The sequence below is a fragment of the Eriocheir sinensis genome, chromosome 66, assembly GCF_024679095.1.
Source record: "Eriocheir sinensis breed Jianghai 21 chromosome 66, ASM2467909v1, whole genome shotgun sequence".
Taxonomy (NCBI): Eukaryota; Metazoa; Arthropoda; class Malacostraca; order Decapoda; family Varunidae; genus Eriocheir; species Eriocheir sinensis.
Window position 1 is genome coordinate 514008 of NC_066574.1, and position 20014 is coordinate 534021.

The 20014-nt window shown below is 41.6% G+C and overlaps 1 protein-coding gene across 1 annotated transcript in view; it reads left to right on the forward strand.

The window, feature by feature from the left end:
• The first annotated feature begins 447 nt into the window (after positions 1-447).
• The window catches only part of LOC126987679 (putative protein kinase C delta type homolog), a 158699-nt gene continuing 139132 nt past the window's right edge, over positions 448-20014 (forward strand). Inside the window, exon 1 of the mRNA XM_050844804.1 lies at positions 448-5949. Coding sequence (XP_050700761.1) covers positions 1815-5949 — 4135 coding nt within the window. The 5' untranslated portion in view covers positions 448-1814. The remainder of the gene's footprint in view (positions 5950-20014) is intronic.

Below are 20014 nucleotides of genomic sequence, written 5' to 3' on the forward strand. Positions count from 1 at the left end.
ACCCCTGAACTATTTTGGCCACTGGCAGCGAACCCTCAGTGATGTGTTGTTGAGGAGGCGTGCCAAACTTGTCCTTGTTGCCGCTCCTCCACCACCTCCTAACACCAAACCTCCGATCACTCGTAGCATCGCATACTTGCATTTGACTCCGGTCACCTCTCTAGCCTCCTAATATCCTCGTGTTTTTTTTCTATATTTTCTCTCCGCACATAATTCCCAGTACACTCCTTTCTACTGCCATGCGAAGAGAGACGCATCTCTCTCTCTCTCTCTCTCTCTCTCTCTCTCTCTCTCTCTCTCTCTCTCTCTCTCTCTCTCTCTCTCTGTGTGTGTGTGTGTGTGTGTGTGTGTGTGTGTGTGTGCTCACTTGCGTGTCTGTATACAGCAGGAAGGTGGTGCAAGGCAGGAGAGTGGGAGAAGGTAGTGGGGGAGGGAAAAGGAGAGGAGGGGTAGTGGGGTAAGTAGATGGCCAAGAAAGAGTCGGGAGGCGGTTGGGCGAGGCATCAGTGGGTCTCGTCCGTGTGTCTGCCAAGGGCATAAAAGAGCTTCAGTGGTAGCGGGGCGAGAAGAGCGAGGGGAAGCAAGACGGCGGAGGGCTTGAGACACGCACACAAATGGACACGCAAAACGAGAGAAAAATATAAGACACGGTGATCACTGTGATAAATGGCCATGAAGAAAAGATAATAAGGGAAGTAAAAAGAGAAAGAAAATATACCAGGAGGCTTCAAGGAGGATGATGAAACAAGCGGAGGAGAGAATAAGCTTAGCAAGGAAAATGCTCGGTGAATAGGCGACGACGCAGTTCAAGTTTTTTTTAGTGCGACTAATTGCTTCGCTTTCGAGAGGAAATTACTGTGGGTACACCAGCTGCAGCGGCCGCCGCCACCACAAAGATACGTGGAGGAGCTGTGGCCCAAATGCTACTTACGCCATCATCAACGGATAAACGAAATGAGAGAAACATAAAATGAATTATTTCTCCTAACACGGTGCAAACGGTGCATAAAAGGAAAGCTTGTTGGTGGTGGTTGTGTAACACGAATTTTAAAACTTTTGATGCTGGTGCAGAGAGTGGTTATGGAAGTGGTGGAGCTTGGAAAATGGTAATGGTGATTTGGTGACAGTGTTAGTCGTGGTGATGGTGTTAATGAACCATTACATAAGTGTGATGCTACTACTCGTGTGTGAAGTCTTCAGCAACGTGGCGTGCTGAATCCACTAATGCAGCACCAATATTGAGGGGAACAGTCCACCTGTTTGAGATCTGTACCAAGAGCCCTCTGACATCTGACAGCTGCCTAGCTTCAACTTGTATCACGTAGGATGAAATTAAAGTATGATAAAGGCGCTTTTGACGTATTTGCGAACACGTGAATTTTAAAGTAGTGTCATTATCTTATAAGAAATATAGAATATCTATATACGTATCTACACATATACCCAAATATGATTTAAATTTATTGTATCGAATACATATTCATATACGTATTCGAAGAAACATTACTTGCATTTGAGAAATAGTAGATTGAATTATGAATTTGTACTCACTAAATAACATAGCGTGTCTTATAAGCTATTAAGAAGTGAGTGCCAAAAGGTCACATTAACGTCATCAAACTGTAGTTGCATTACTCATTCGTGCACCACTACCAGCACACGGAGCTTCAACATCGCGCCACCCTTGTGCACCAAAGCAGGTCAAATAACACACCGTCTTACGTCACCTGTTGACACCAAGCTTCTGAGGAAGAGCCGAAAATAGATCACCTAACAGTTTGTCTGTCTGTCAGCCTCCGCCCACCGCCGCCGCCATGCCTGTTTCACCATACTATGCACAAAATGGTTACGGCACAAGAAACTACGTCCGCAGCAGCAGTAGCGGGAATCTTGCCGGCATGGGCACAACCTACTACAGCCCTGGGGACGTGAAAGGAATAGTGAACGATCATCCCGCCGACTACTTCAGGACAAAATACATCATCCCTGAGGAGGGCCCCGCTAAGTCGTATCTGACGGCGAGATATAACTGTCCTCCTCCTCGCAGTGCCTTTCATCTGAAGCGATTGGACTCGTCAGACAATTTATTTGAGAGAAGAAATCAGATCGAAGAAAACAGACTCAAAAAGTCCTCCTCGTCCAGTTTTCTGACAGGGAGCACGCACTCTTACTCGAGAAGCAACAATGCCAGCGACACCTTTGGACGCACTTTGCCCTACACTCCCAAGACTCGGGCATTCACCTCCAATTTGTCTTCACCTACGGAAACTACACCTGGCAGACTACAGGGGGATCGCAAGTTCCCGGGCCGCTGTGGTGGAGAGTCCAGCTATGCACGTGCATACCTGGACAGGATCAACAAGGGGCGGGATGACCGTCCTCGGGAGATCGACACGCGGGACATCAACACATCGGTGCCACGGACAGCTAAATGGCTCAAACTTAACAAATCAGAAGATGACGCCGGCGACATCACAAGGGATCGACAAGTTGTTCGGCTCACGATCAAGAGGGAAAAGCCTGTACCACGAGACCCTTTCGCCATCAGGGACAAAAGAATGCAAACAATCGCCCAGAGACTTCTCGAGAAATATCAAGTCCCTGACAAAAAGACGGATCTCTCAGAACTCAAACCGGCAGTAAGAAGGACTTTATATCCAGATTCAAGTCCTCCTCAAGCTGAGAAGTCAACCGTGAATTCACTGGATGTCACCTCTAAGCCACCCAAGCCCAGCTGTTCCTCCACTCCTGTGACACCAGTTAGTGCCGTCACGCAAAATCCACTAGCACATCAAATTTCCTCCATGGCTTCAGGAACGGTCCCAAGAAGACCCTATTCCGTTGGGGAGGATAAAGAAGACATGTCACTGGTACTGCAGCGAGCCACGAACACAGCTGAGACCAAGGAGGAGCTTGAGAGCTGGCAAGAAGTAAAGGATGCTATTTACGCTGCCGTGCTCCATCCTGATGTTGACATCGAGTCTGACGAAGAGATGAACAAATTGATTGAAGGAGAACCACCAAGCTCAAGTACTAGCGCCATTGAAGAAGTGAAGGTGAAGCTTGATGAGCCAAGGCGCGATTCTATGGACAAAGGACTGGCCATCGTGGGACAACTGAAGAGATTCGTAAAACAGCATGAGTCTACAGGCTGCAGCACAAAGAAACCCTCAAAGAAACTCTCTAGACGTTCTAAAAACTCCAAAAAGCGCAAGGAATGGAATGCAGCTTATCAGGACGATGAAGTAATTGTCCCAAAACCAACGGAGTCCCCTCAGCAAGAACACACTTGCGCTCCAGTCAGTACTGAAGCCTCCAGGGAAAGGAATAAAAAGGAAAAAGTCTCGAGGAGCGAAGATGCGACAATTGAAAGGATTGCTGATAGCAAAATCGCAATAAATACTATGACTGTCGGAAAGGAAGAGGGACTCAGCTTCTGTAGTACTCAGAATGGGAAGAAGACAGGAACAGAAAGGGAGAATTCTATTCTTTCAGCAAGTCTTGTTCTTGAAAAAGAAGAAATACCGTGCACCAGCACGACAAAAACAATCAGAGGACACATGGGACAATACCAAAAGATACTGGAGAAGACTGGTTGTGTCACTGAAGAAAAGTTGCAAAACATTTCACCCTCGAAATTGGAAAGTAAACGTGTTTCTTCCCTCCTGTCAGCGGACCTCGTATTGGGCTCACAAAGGCACGAACAACAGGACGACATCGCTGAAACCCCGACTGAATTAAAGAATATACAGACAGAGATCAAGACGAACCAAACAGAGTGTGCAGTAAACGAAGAACCAAAAGATGTTTCCGGTTCTACAATGCCAAAATTCAAAAATATTAAAACGTCGGTGGTAGCAACGAAGGTGAGAGGGGACACTTTCAAGTTGAGTGACACTCCAGAATCTCCTCCATCAGGGCCTGTTCTTATGAATCCGTCCTCCACCTCGCTAGCAGAGTTACCTTCGACCCAAGACGGTTTAATAGAAATGCCCAAAGAGCAAAGTAGCGACACACATGCACAAGCACGCTCTGCTGACACTCAGACTTTCGATCGCCAAATGGAGTCGCTATCAGCTCTCGAAACCCTAAAGTCTATCATGAGGGAAGAAGTCGAGAACGTCGCTGCCAAAGACTCTCCAACCGGCGGTAAAACGAAGCAGGTAACGGCGGGGAACTCTACCAGAGACGCCGCGGCTGAGTTAGAGACAAGCAGAGATGGAGGAGCGTGCCTCACAAAAGGACATAAAATTGAGAAAGCTGCCAAAGTCGAGAGCTCTGAGCATCTTGAAGCGGTCGAGAAGGGTCGTGGCGCGAAGAATTTGAACTCGTCAGCTTCAAAACAGGAAGATGGCGGGAAACCTGCAGGAGTTGGAAAAAAAGAACTAAAAACACCAAAGGAACAGAAAGGAAATGAAAATGTTAAAGCAAAAGATTCATCAAGGACTGAAGCACAAATTCTGCTTGAACAAGGCAAGAAAAATTATGAAATTAAACCAGATCCATTGACAAAGGTTTCTTCAAATCCAAAATGGATGAGGAAAGATAAAACAGTGACAACTGAAGCATATATAGAGATGAAAAACAAAGAAGAAACCAATATCTTTAAAAAAGAGGAGACTACATCCACTGTTAAGAAAGATGAAACAAAGTCTGATAACGAGAAGAAAGCCGAAAGTATAGAAAATAAACTAAATATCAATCATGACACGGCACAGATCAGTGCAACAATCGAGGGAGAAAAGCAAAAGGATGAGAGTAAAACAAATAATCGGGCAGCTGTAGACAGCAATGATCAGGAAAGAGATGAGGATGACGTCACAAACTTAAAGGGGAAAGCAAAGCCGACCCCGACTTCAAGCGAGGGCGCAGGGGCCGAGAGGGGGCCACCGCCCAACACATTACCGGTGAAAAGAGCCCTGAAAAAGCCTCGTCAGGTCGCACTGCCTCCTATGTCTGAGAAGAACACTGCTAATGAGCTACTTAATGCAAGGAACATTCTGAAGCGACCCGTCAAGCTAGGCGCAGCGAAGCCCACGGAGAACAGCAAACATGACTCTGAAAGTGGGATGGAGGTATTGACAAGAAATGCTAGGAAGAAGCATATTTCTCAGTTAGTTCCTCCGAGCCAAGACGGTCAATCCGGCGAGGTCAAAAACGTCATCAAGAGATCAGGGAACGAAAAAGATGAGCCGAAAGCAAAGACAGCCCCTTCTGATGCTGAACTCAAGGAACCAGAAAACAAGGTAGTGGCAGGCACCTCAGGCGACACGGCAAGTAAAGAATTTGGCGAGTGCGGCAAGGGTACGCGAGGCCGTGTCCTCAGGAAGCAAAAGTCGACTTACTCCAGGTCTGCCTCATCTTCCTCTTCCTCTGACGACGGAGGGAGCACAGTCAGAAAAAATGTTGATAAACCGAAGAAAATCATAAAGCCAATATCGGGCGTAAAGAAGACCCCGAGCCCCAAGGGAGACGCTTACACTCCCGGCGTACCCGAGACAACCGCCCACTCCAAGACGCCCTCGGCTAGCATTCACTCGACGTCCTTGCCCGGCGGTAAAACAGAGTCCGAGGAGAAACATGAGGGTGGCGACGTGAGAGTAACCAACACGGATGGACAAATGCCTAAGACATCGACGCAGGGACCTGGGGAAAACAAAGGAGTGACAGATGCACAAGAGAAGGTCGAGAGACATGGTGGTGCGAAACAGGCAACTGGGGTAGAAAATATTCAAACAGGGGTGGTTAAGGTACAATTTGGAAAGGAGGATGGCCCAGAAGACAAAGTACATATACAGACAAATCCTAAGGGAGTAGCAGGTGCAAAAGGTGGGATGGTAGGTGCGTCCCAATCGGCTGATTCAGGGTATGGATCTAGCCCCAGCACACCCTTGCCGACGCCCACGCCCGCCGCCCCAATCAAAGACGAAGATGAGGAAAAGTGTGATGGTAAGTAATTCTTGGCTAATAACCTTTGTATAATATCAATGTAGTTGACGGTACTTTCAAGCTTTATTCTAATAATTATGTGTGTGTGTGTGTGTGTGTGTGTGTGTGTGTGTGTGTGTGGTGTTAGTGTGTGTGTGTGTGTGTGTGTGTGTATTTGTGTGTTTGTGTAGTGTGTGTGTGTGTGTGTGTGTGTGTGTGTGTGTGTGTGTGTGTGTTAGTGGTGTTTGTGTGCGTGTGTGTGCTTATGTGTGTGTATTTTCACCACGGTCTGATCGCGAGTTGGACTTGCAATCGCCAGCAAATACCCTCCCGATAGAGCAAGCAAGGATTATTAGTCGATCTCTGAGTACTGCCAGGACCTCACACACCGCACACCGCTCAATGGGGGACAGTGACCACTCCTAGTCAGCGGCATAAACCCGGCCTGAGCGGGGCTCGAACCTCTGCCTGTGCAGCCCTTTACCCGACGGAGCTATCGGACGTGTGTGTGTGTGTGTGTGTGTGTGTGTGTGTGTGTGTGTGAGAGAGAGAGAGAGAGAGAGAGAGAGAGAGAGAGAGAGAGAGAGAGAGAGAGAGAGAGAGAGAGAGAGAGAGAGAGAGAGAGAATGGAATGTCACCTATTCTATATACAAACTACTCTGAAGATTTAGTCTGACACAGGTACTCTAAACTGTATCGAACGCAAAGGAAAAGTGCCAAAGTCAAAATATATCGTAAACAGAACTTCTGAAAGAAAATGAAAAAAAAATTGAAGAAAGAAAAGAAAGGAGTGGGCAATAGGGGGCAAAATTGAATGTCCCTAACACAAACTCATGTTAGAAAATATATAGAATTCGCTATTGCATGTGTGTGTGTGTGTGTGTGTGTGTGTGTGTGTGTGTGTGTGTGTGTGTGTGTGTGTGTGTGTGTGTGTGTGTGTGTAAAATTCACCACGGCCTGATCACGTGTTGGACTCGTAATCGCCGGCAGGTACCCTCCCGACATGAGCAAGTGCTCTTTATCGTCGTTCTATGGGTACTGCCAGGACCTCACACACCACACACCCCATCCCCTTGCTCAAGGGGGAACAGTAACCACTCCTAGTCAACGAAAATAATCCGGCCTGAGCGGGCTCGAACCGCCGCCCTGTCAGACTGTGAAGCCTGGCAGCGCAGCGCTCTAACCATTGTGTGTGTGTGTGTGTGTGTGTGTGTGTGTGTGTGTGTGTGATTTTACTGCGTGTGTTTTTTGTATTTATGACTGTATAATGATCATAATAATAATAAGTTTTAATAAGATTTGGCAGCCGTTAGGCTGAACATTTACAGATAATCAACCAAACAGGTAATAGAGGGATATATAAAAAAAAGAGAGGGGGATGGTTTGGGAGGGTAGGGTAATACTAAAAATAAAAACGAAATGAGTTGGGGATGGTGTGGTGGGGGCAGAGAGGATAGCTGCGAAGTGCTAATCCTCACCGCGGTCCTTTGGATTGAGAGGACTATCACTCCTACAAATTGTTAATCATTCGCTTTATCGCCGGCACTGCACTCAGTTTATAGTGGCGTTTAGGCAGCGTATTGAGGGGGGTAAATTTCTTGTGATGCCTGATCGTCGAGTGTTGGGCGGTGGCGGTGGCAAGGATGATGTAGGAAGTTGTCGTCGAACTTTCTAAGGTGCCTGTTGGAGAGCCTCGGCAGACCCAGGGTGGTCAGGGCATTTTCGTGTGTTTGCGTTTGTGCATGCGTGTATGTGTGTGTGTGTGTGTGTGTGTGTGTGTGTCTACTACATCATGTATTGCCGTGCTGCACTGATTTTTTTTGGCAAAATATCTATCGGAGAACAAGTATAAAAAAATACATGAAGAAGTACATGATACATAAAGGGGCAGAAATATGAATTCATACATGAGATTGTAATAAATTTAGTCATCATATTTTTATTGACATTCATCTGCTTCCTTTATTCCTTTATTAATTTAAAATATACAGAAAATGAAAATAAGAAACAGATATGTCAGTCGCTAAAGATATAGGAGTTTCTGTCTTTTGTTCATGTATGTATTCTTTGTGTGTTTACACATCCTGTCGTGCATGGGCCTTTTGCTTCCTGACACACACTCACCTGACTCCTCGGCACTCAGAAGAGTTGGAGGAGGAGGAGTTTAGTTGAGTTAAAGGGTGCAGAGAGAGAGAGAGAGAGAGAGAGAGAGAGAGAGAGAGAGAGAGAGAGAGAGAGAGAGAGGCACCGGCGGTGGGGGATATTTTTGGAATGTTTGTCGAGTGTTTGGGGAGGCGAGAAGGGGAAAATATAAAGTTGGGAAGGTAAAGAAATGGAACATATGCATGAAGGCAGGAAGATACAAAAGGGCTAAAGAAAAAAAGGCAGGGGAGGGGACAAATGCGCAGAGAAGAGGGGGATAAAAAAAAAGATTGAAAAAGTGGGGAAAAGGCGAGGGAAAAAAAAATCGTAAGAGAACAAGATACTCTGCCAGTGGAGAAAGGAAGAGAGAATAAGAAAATAATATAAACAAAACAGTGCTCTTTTAACGTGGTTTGTACATTGACCTGTCATTTGTTTTTGTGATGCCAAGCGATGACTTGGGTAGCGCCTCGCTTGCTAGATTCATTAATTGTGACGTGAAGCCATCGATAAATAAATAGAACAAAGATACGCAAATTTGCAGGATGCTGCTAATGTTTATTCAAATAATAGGAAACTTGAGAAAGGTGTAGGGCAACAAAATCCACAACTACTGTAGACTGCAACCGCTGCTGCTGCTGCTGCTGTTTACTGTTACTTTGGTGCCTATTGTGGAAAATTTAGCAAACATTCAAGTCAACTGTATGCACGCACAATATACATTATTAAAACAACACTGTTAGTCTCAAACCTAGGTCAAAATTATTTTTACCTGAAAAGTGCAAAAGGTTTGTGAGTATTTTATTATTTCTACATTGAATAATAATCCCCGAAAAAAAGGACTTATAAACTTCCAGTAGTGGCGGAATTTATGAGATAGAAGGGTCAGTGAGGGGAGGACAGCTGGCGAGGCAAAAACACTTTGACTTTTCATTATTTGGTTTCTATTATCGACTTTAATTTTTCCTAGCATTCTGAGGTTCATCTTATCCTTAATATGAGATGGAATCGACCCCGACAATGATTCCTTCATTTTTTTATCCATTTTTATCCATTGGTTTGGTTAGTGCCCATACTTCTGATCTACATCCCAAGCCGTGAAGAAAGCACTGCGTAATCATGTATCTCTTGGGATAACCTTTTTTTAAGTATTCCAGCCCAGTTTTACATATTTTTTTAATACCTGTTGCAGTATGGGTTTGGTTTAAATATCAGGCTTTTTAAGTATACATACTAATTAACTGTCATGGCAGTTGGTCAACTGGCATGATTGTAGGTTTGATTAAAGCATTATTGTTGAAAACGTCGTTTTCTTTTTCATCTGAAGTACTGGTTGAAGATTTTCCCTACTTGGTTATTTTATTACTTAATTTCAACATTGTGTTCACTAAAAACCGAGACATCAATAAATTATGTGGTTATCCGTTCACAATTTTATTTTTCATATCACTTCAGTTAAGCACTTCAAATATTTCTGAAAACGCCATAAACAGTTTAGGAAGTATGGTACCACCACTTCTAACTCCTTATTTTTCGGTATGTGAATGAAATCTAGTGATCGCTATTACGTCTTTGTATATATTCTCAGGAATCCAACAATATAGTACTTTACCTATAGCTATTGTCCAGTCGTATTCAGTTCTGCATTTTTTTTTTAATCTAGTAGAATGTCTTCTCGTTGGCAATACATCCATATGAAGAGATTCCCTATATTATCATACCACTTTTTTCACCTAGTTTACTGTGTTGATGTTATCCATATTTAAGCACTCCCCTTCGAAATTTTGTGTTCACTAGTTTTTTTTTAAATTTTTCAATTTTTTTAATTTTTTTTACGTCGCAGCCTATTGCGCCGGTAGGCTTCTTCCCGGTGGGGGCTGATGGTCAGCCCAAGGCTTCTTCCCGGTGGGGCCTGATGGTCGGCCCAGCCCGTTCTGGCGCAGGCGAGTGTTTTTATAGTGGCGCCATCTTGCACTAGCTCATGCTGCCCTCCCGGAGCTCATCTTTAATCCTAGAATCTAGAGTCCGGGTTGATAGGTGGTCTTCTGGACAGCATGTGGGTAGTTTTAAGCCACTCGGCGGCGGCTGAAAAATCCCAGCTTTGTGGCACCGGGCGGGGATTGAACTCGCGTCCTCCTGAACGCGGCGCCGTCACTCTGTCGACTCAGCCACCGCCTCCCCAAATGTAATCTCTAAAATTTAATGTACGTTTAAACTAAGACGTAGGGAGATCATTGGGAATTAATTGTCCCAGCACAGCCTGTTCTACACTTGCACAGTCTATGTTGAATGGTTTCGGTCAGGAGTATATTAGTAAATAATGACAATGTCAAAAGTAGCCCTGTAAAAATGATGAGAGAATTTATCGTTTACAAACTGGGTTGACTTGAGTACTGAATAATAATTGGTAGTGCGGGGTGCTAGAACAGGAACAAAGAAATTTGAAAGGTTATAATTAAATGTGCCTAAAACTGCTAGAATGGGTCTGATAGGGCAGCCATGTTTGTGCACCTTGGGAAGATCATACAGTACCAAGTACCAGGTGTGGAGTCTGAAGTAAGCAACCAGCCGTAAACGTCAACAGAAAACTTGTTTATAAGAGATCTCAAAATCCTAATTACTTTATTGTCCAGGCGCAAAATACACGTATACCAGTCTTCATTGAACACTATAAATTTTGCTACATCACTGGGGATGTCTCCAGTCTTTTTTCATATAATCATTTTTATTTAATATAGCTGCCCCCTTCCCCTTATCCGACGTAGTAATTATGATATCGCTGTCATTGTTATACCCTTTAGCACTCTAGTTATATGTGTGTTTGACACTTGGTTACTAAAAGATGTATGTTTAAAACCATCATTAGCAATATAATTTATGTAGATAGATTGTTCCATGATTGATCGGTTCCTATAAATTCATAGTAAATTATGTTTCAAATTAACCTCGAAAATTATTAATGAAATTTGGTTTATTAACCGATAACCCGAACTCTAAACCCAACTTCAAGATGGGGATATGGCTTTGTCAGGAATGTATATGGAAAGGACATATTAACAGGGTTAGGATTTAATTATAAGTTCTTTCTGGCATTACTCTTTAAGGTCAACTCAATCAAAACTCTAATTTATAGGGCATACAACATCTGTTCTTCTTGGATTAATTTTGATATGGAAGTTAATGGATTTAGGGAGTACTTTAACTCAAATGGGTACCTATTACATATGTTTGAAACAAGAGTAAAACGCTTCCTGTCAAACAGGTTTGCACTAGAACCAGCGAAGTCAACTGAGAAAAGAACAAATTATATATATAACATTGTCATTTCAAGGACATTTTATTTAGCAAATTAGGAAAATGCTGCAAGTCCTTTTCACAAACATTTCCCACTATTGTCTTTTCAGTTTATTTTTACAAATACTAACACGATTAGTTATTTTTCATTAAATATAAAAGATAGACTGCCCAGTTACTTACTTGTTCTCATATGTTTATTCGTTTTGTTGTCCTGATTATCAAATCGGGTATGTGCGTTCAACACACGGGAACTTAAGAATTGCAGTATCTGAGCACAATGGCCATCATATAGAACAGGTAGGCCACTAAATTCCCTACTTCTTCAGTAAATAGGAATCATTCAAGGGATAAGGAACATAAAATTGGAGAAGGTGAGTTTAAGATTTTATTAAGAGCTAACCATTCGTTTAAACTGAATACTTTGGGTTAGGCTGAGTTAACAACTAGTATTCTTCGAGGGTTTCTGCTTTTAATTAATATCGTAATATTTTGGCTAGATTGTATTCAGTAATTTCGGTTTTACATTAATAGAAAAAGGAGCTAGGAATTCAGCTTAAATTTTTAATTTCGCCTTAATTGTAGTTTTATAAAAGAAACGATTGGATCTTGTTCACCTCGGTGTTATCTTGCACTGCCTCCAGTGTACGCTCACATCAAATGTATCTACTCCTTTGGTTTTGTTGTAAAAGTCAACTATTTCCGGTTTCCCCTTTTTAGTGATGGTTGGCTTATAGTGCATTGAGGACAGGAGCAATATCATTCTTTTTGGAGTCTGTGAGTAACAAGTGTCATATCTTGTGAAGCAAAATGCACTTGATCATTGTTTTCCAGTCATTTTCCTTGGTGTTTGTGGTTTCTTGGCTCTTATAGTACCAACTATAGTCATTCCGCAGTTCAGCATATTCTTGATCAAATGAATTAATGTGAACCAAATAATTAACAGTGGTCACATTTTGGCAGTGAGACAGCCAGACAGGGAATTCGTAACCTCGGCTGAGCTTCAGATTCAAAGCATGTGTTGAACCCGCTATCACTAGTGGACCACATAAGCTTTATGTAAATAGAAATTACACTCTTTTTTCCAGTTATCTTACTGCTGCCGGATGAGTCATAATAAACTGAAAAATATTGTATATACTTTATTTAGAACACATATTTATGAAATACTTACACACCTATGACAAAAGGCAGCAGGAAATTGATGAGCCTTTTATTTTAATGTCCATTTAAAAAAAAAAAATAGAGGCTGGTGTGGAGATGGGTAAGAACAACTATGCCAAAAGAAACATTTTTTTTTTAATTCAAATCAGTAACAATAATATGATACTATATTATGTTATCAATAACAATAATCCAAATCCTTTTAATAGTAACGATAATAATAATAATGTGCGTAGCCTATATAGTCTGTTTCATTTCATCTGTCTATCAACTTGCGGGAATTTTGATAATTGCTGCACCTGTTCATTTTTAGTTTGTGAATATGTGAAGATCAAATGTTGTGATAGCTATTCAATCTATTTTTTCAATAATATATTGGAATGTTTATGTATAGAAAAAAGAAAAGAAAAACTCAGTCCTTCAAAATTTCAAACTTACTGCTTGGCATTGATAATATACCACAACAAGCACACAAAAGACAAGCTTGTATCAAAAAGAATAGTCGGATAACATCTAAAGGATCTATGGCTCCTCAAATGCATATAATTCATTTCAGTTCAGGTACATTAGGGTGATCTGGCTGTGCAAATGCAAATAAAGGGTATTTTTATAATTTACTGCATGTAAATAACGACTAATATTCAAAAGAACATGAAATAGTAAATACTATCTATTGATTGTGATGCCACCTATTATAGGCTATTTCGAATATGACCCATGTTGTACATAAATTATCAAAACTTACATATAAGCACTTGCAGAGCCAGTTGTCATTTTATGTATACATGCAATGAGATGAATTATAGTTATCTGAAAGATAGTAAATCGTTCGAGTATGATCTGACAATACATGCAGTTTGATACAAGCTTGTCTTTCGTGTGCTTGTGTGGTAAATGAAGTACCCCGTCACCTGAACTCCTCTCTTCTCGAGGTACAGTTTGAGTTCTGGGACCGAATACTGGGAATAAATATGATCCATGGAAATGTGCAAGACGCCGTGGGCCACGTGCGTGGCTTTTTCTTCTTCTGGGGTGTTTTAGAGGGCTCGTTATGCTGTGGGGCCACGGCCTCCACAGCCCCTTCAGCCAATGTTTGTTTACATTCGTCACCGCTTCTTCTTCTTCTTCTTTTGACCTGTATCGTACGCGAGGGGCCTCTGGCGGAGAGGAGCCGAACTTGTAGCTATAGTCCGGCAAATCTTAAGTGGCGGCTCTGACGTAGACAGCCTGCTAGACACTGGTGCTATGTCTCCAACTGACCTCGTACACCGTGCCTCTCACACCCTTCTCTCTCTCTCTCTCTCTCTCTCCCCATGTCTCTCTCTTTCTCTCTTACTCTAGTATAAAAACAAATATGTTTTTTTATGATTGACTTTCTATCTGTGAGTGAATACAAAGAAATTTGAACAACACTTGGCAGCGTTGCCACCGCGGCGGTGTCAGCTCAACTCAATCCAACACACCGCAGTTGCCAGTTGCTCTGCCTGCTTTAATTATCGCATTTTTGCTATTTTTTGATGTGTGTCTGCCATCTGCCATACAATGTCAGCTATATGGCATAATTATGATAAAATATGGAGACTGTACCTATATATGGAATGCCAGGACCGTCAAGCAAATTCTGATGTGAGTCATGCAGGTGAATGGTGAGGTTCCGCTGGGGATGGCCAGGGAGTGGGGAAGGAGTGCTCGCTAAGAACAATAAAATATTACACTTTGACCTTATTTCCACACCACCTAAGGGGTAAAGAGTCTTGGTGCGTTGTTTTTAAAGAGGTTTATTATTATTATTATTATTATTATTATTATTATTATTATTATTATTATGCATTGTCGTGCACCACACTCCCCGAATCGAGTATACCCCCACTTTTCTCGCACACACACACACACACACACACACACACACACACACACACACACACACACAGAGAGAGAGAGAGAGAGAGAGAGAGAGAGAGAGAGAGAGAGAGAGAGAGAGAGAGAGAGAAGGGTGTGAGAGACACGGTGTGCGAGGTCAGTTGGAGATGCGGCAACAGGGTCTAGCGGGCTGTCTACGTCAGAGCCGCCACTTAAGATTTGCCGGACTATAATACGGTCCATTATAACAAGTCTGGTCATTTCCCTCGAAAATCTTGTCGGATTCGCGCAATGACGTCACGCTGCCGTCAAATGCTGGGTCCGTTACGTGGACCGAGTCAGTCTGCAACGAGACGGTGCTGGACACACAACCTTCAATCCCTGTCCTGGACGACAGGTTCCACTCTATAAGTATCAACAGCTGCAAACCTGGCTGAATTATTCAGTATGGGCATCACTCTATAACAGTTTGGTGCTAATTTGATAATTAAAGATGTCAAAGTCTCGCTGTTACTCTTATTTAACCTGACACTCACTTACATATCGCACTCCATGTTATTAGCCTATCACTTTCTGCATCAGATTCACAAGTTGTGATGTAGCCACATAAATGGTAGTTATTCCACTAATAGCATGTAAACAGGAAAGTCTACAATAAAGATTCGGACATGAAAATAGAAGTTTTTATTCCATTGCTGAATTATTTAATTAAATGCCAAATTGCACTGTAATGTGTAACATTCTTAGTTAATTTATTTCACTCCTGTCTACTCCTTTCCTCAGTTAAGTATTAAAAAAAAATTACTAAGTAATTATTTCAGTTCAAATATATATATATATATATATATATATATATATATATATATATATATATATATATATATATATATATATATATATATATATATATATATATTACACAGTAATTTACTAATATAGTAGTGTAAATTGGCTACCTCCCTCACCAGTATTATTAACTAAGTAAACTATAAGAAGAAGAAGAATAGAGAGAATTTTTTTTTTTAATCTTACTACTTATATAATTTTTGTTAAATAAGAATGGTATACTTGCAGTTAATAAATAAAAAAAAAGTAGTATGACGGAAAAGGTAGTATACAGTGGGCAAAATAATACAAGTCACCCATCAATTACTCCGTTTTGTGTCATCGGACCCACCGAGGTAGTATGACGTCACCTCTGCCACGCCTCTCCTGCGCGTGATCAGACTTGTTATAATTAGATTTTGTTTATAGCATGCCACACCGCCCCCCAATGTTTTTTGTCGTTGCCACAACCATCTTTACCACTCAAAACACGTATTGGTTCCACACCTTATTTAAAACACTTGCTGCCACCACTGGTAAAAGTTGGTGGTTTGTTCAATTAAATGTTCAGGTGTTTTCACAAAAATATATGTATTTGGCGAAGTATAACAACAACAGTTTGTACAGTAATAGGCGCCGCGAAGGAAGCGAGTGAGCGTGTTGTCTGATCGGCCCGGTGTCGTGTTCCTGGCTGTCCTATGTTCCTGACCGTCTCCACTTTGTTTACAAATAAAAGGCAGATTGCTATGAACACGGATCCGTGTACGCAGCTGGTCGCGTGTACATTACTGTCCCCCCAGTGGTTTCCGGCACGGGAGGCCATATTGGTTTATTCTTTCACAGGAAAAATATTCATAAATCCAGTACAGCGCCCTGTTTTGTAATAAGTGAATATCCTTCATGCGGCGATTTATGAGTAAATTCTCGGGAAATAGCATCTTGTTTAAAAAAAAAAAAATCTGTCATGATGTACATAAACAGGCCCGTAATTCTGTGAGAACAGCTGTTTATCAACAAGTCCTGAGCACGTGCAGATCGCGGGAGGATAGCCAGGAATAGGGGGACAGCCAGGAACACGACACCGGCAGCTATTATAGCGAAGTTTGAAATCGATGCTGTCTCAAAAGTGCAAGCGTAGCATTAATAATATCTTCACGTGATCTAATTGTGATCGGAAAAGTCCGTACATTCTCTCTCTCTCTCTCTCTCTCTCTCTCTCTCTCTCTCTCTCTCTCTCTCTCTCTCTCTATATATATATATATATATATATATATGTATATATATATATATATATATATATATATATATATATATATATATATATATATATATATATATATATATATATATATATATATATATAGATAGAGAGAGAGAGAGAGAGAGAGAGAGAGAGAGAGAGAGAGAGAGAGAGAGAGAGAGAGAGAGAGATATATATATATAGAGATAGATATATATATATATATATATATATATATATATATATATATATATATATATATATATATATATATAGAGAGAGAGAGAGAGAGAGAGAGAGAGAGAATGTACGGACTTTTCCGATCACAATTAGATCACGTGAAGATATTATTAATGCTACGCTTGCACTTTTGAGACAGCATCGATTTCAAACTTCGCTATAATAGCTGCCGGTGTCGTGTTCCTGGCTGTCCCCCTATTCCTGGCTATCCTCCCGCGAACTGCACGTGCTCAGGAATGAATGTAAACAAACAAAGGGTGATGCAAAAGAGGGTCTAAATTCTTTTTTTCATTTTTGTAGGGAGACACCCTCTCACTGTATCACTATTGTAAAGAAAACATTGTATGCAAAATTTGGGGTTGAAAAAAATAAAATTAGAGGTTGCTACCAAGCTTTGAAAAGTAAGTATCTCAATTTGTGCTCAAAGGGATTGTTTTTTTTTGGCACAAAAAAAACATTAATAAAGAATCCCTCTTGAAAGAGTTCAAGTCGTAGGCAGGAGGAAATACAGATGAAGGAAGATTGTTCCAGAGTTTACCAGCGTGAGGGATGAAGAGTGAAGATGCTGGTTAACTCTTTGGACAGTATAGGGATGAGCATGAGTAGAAAGTCGAGTGCAGGGGGAGGCATGCAGTTAGCAAGTTCAGAAGAGCAGTCAGCGTGGAAATATCGATAGAAGATAGAAAGAGAGGCAACATTGCGGCGGAATTTAAGAGGTAGAAGACTATCAGTATGAGGAGGAGAGCTGATGAGACGAAGAGCCTTTGCCTCCACTCTGTCCAGAAGAGCTGTGTGAGTGGAGCCCCCCCACACATGAGATGCATACTCAAAGGGATTATTTTGTTGATATTAAAGCCGGAATTGTTTTGATACAGTTTGGGATAAAACTATGACATTCTAGACTAGCAGTGGGCTGATTTCCTCACCACCACTTGAGGCACAGCGTATAGCGCGTTAATTTTTTTTTTGAAGTGGAAGTTTCCCCAGTAGGCACTTACATGAATCTAAGTTCGTTTCTTGTGAAGCAATAGTATTATTTTCTTGTTTTTGTTTGAGAGTGACCACCTGTAGCTTTTCACAACTTGTAAAAGGTATTGCTTCTGCTTTTCATCATTGGTTAACAGCTTGTTATATTCTTCCATCAATCGTACACCTCTTTCTGCAATGTCGTTGACTACATTGAGAGGCCATATACAATATCTCTTGCATTTTCATAACTCTCATCATCATTCCATTCTTCAGCATCATTTTTACGAAAGGTGCAAGGCAACCCTAGGATTTCCAAGAATCTTTTTTTGTGTTAACAGTGTCGAAATCCTGCAGTTGTTTTTGGCCAGCTGATTCAAGATTACTGAACCTCGTTTGCTCGGTTTTGAGTCAACTGGTTTCTGTAGAGCACGCTTCATTTCGTTTTTTGTCTCATATGAAACAGCTCCTTCAAAAAATGCGAGTGCCACAAGCTCCTCAGAGAGGTACCACAGATGTCTCAAAAATTTATTCAGTGTAGCACTTGCAATTTTGTCATCCTTTTGCTTGTAGAGCTGCAGACTTTGCACACAATGCAAATCTGACCGGGGGGCGCATAAGGTTACGAACGCCGTGAACCACGATCTGATGTATATTGCAACTGAAAAACAGCAAACATCTCTCAGTCCACTCTCCTCTCTTTCAATCAGTTTGAACTGAGTTTTAAACATCCAGATTTTAATGCAGAAAATTAGCTTAGCCATCCATCGCGCTCTGTGATAAGCTCCGGGTGATTCAAAGCTGATTCCTGACTTTGGGGTACTACCGAGGAAAATTAGCGTTAGCTCGAGAAGTTCTTTGTAGTCATTACGAGGCTGCTGCTCATCAAGCAGAGCTTGAGCAAATTTAATAATTTCTTCAGTATCTGAGATTTTCTCTGCAATGCTAGGGTCATCTGCTGCTGTTTGGTCATTTGTCTGATCAATTTCCACACACTTCGCATTAAATCTCTTGAACAGAAGCTGGTAAGGAGACAGAAACAGCAGCTTCTAACACTATTTCCAAAATGTGATGTCGACAAGCTAGCTATACCATATCTTTATTCATTCTCTGCTCTAGTAACGTACAAGCACCACTCTTATAGCCTGTGTTGGAGGCAGTGGTGTCAAAGCACATGCGCTTCACTTGGTCAGATATATTCCATTCCAATACTAACTGATACAGCATCTGCAGTGTTTAGACCTGATCCACTGGCAAGCTTGAGAATACCAAGAAGCTGATCAACTCCTTGGCCAGATATTAGGACTGGCAGTCGTTCAACATTTTCATGACCAGTAATATCTTCAATTAGTTTCTCGTCCCAATGTATTTGGAGTGGAGGATTTGTTTTGAAATCCTGCTTCAAGTTTTCTGCCATTGCCTTGCGGTTCCTGTCTCGCTCTCCTTATTGATGAATAGCTAACACTATATTCTTCATGGTTTTGCCCAAGGGCATCGATTGCTGGGATCAAGATTTCAGAAGCAGCTCTATCACTCACTTTTGCAGCATCAAGTGATGCAAGCATTGAGGAATCTATAAGTTTTACTCTTAGATTTTAGACTTTTTTTTTTTTTTTACAACAAAAGAGGGCTCAAGGGCAACAAAAACAGTGTATAAAAAAAAAAACCGCTACTTGCCGCTCCCAACAACAGAAAATAGAAGAGGGGCCAAAAGAGAGGTCAAGTTCACGTGGAGAGGTGTCTTGATACACTCTTCTTGAAAGAGGACAAGTCAGAAGGCAGGAGGAACTACAGACGAAGGAAGGCTGTTCCAGAGTTTACCAGTGTAAGAGATGAAGGAATTAAGATGCTGTTTAACTCTTGCATAAGGGGTTTGGATAGTATAGGGGTGAGCAAGAGTAGAAAGTCGTGTGCAGCGGGGCCGCGGGAGGGGGGGAGGCATGCAGTTAGCAAGTTCAGAAGAGCAGTCAGCGTGAAAATATCGATAGAAGCTATAATTGCTCTGCATAGAGAGGAAAAATACAAGTAAAACGCCGTAATCATCGTTCAGCGACCAAAGTAAGTGAGATAAAAGGAAAAAAAATGGATCTTGGCAAATATATTAGTATTATCGCCCGTGACAAACTGGATTTCAATGGCCAGACTAATAAAGTTTTTTTCTGCTCTTTCCAATGCTGTCCTCAGAATGTGTAACCTAATAACCAAGGAAGATACGAGATTATGCAATAAAAATAGCCTACTATTTTTTTTTCAATAATTGTTATCAAGGTTATCATTCATCACATATTTGATTAAAATAACCAGCCTAATAGTTTTTTTCTGCTCTTTCCAATGCTATCCTCAGAATTTGTGTAA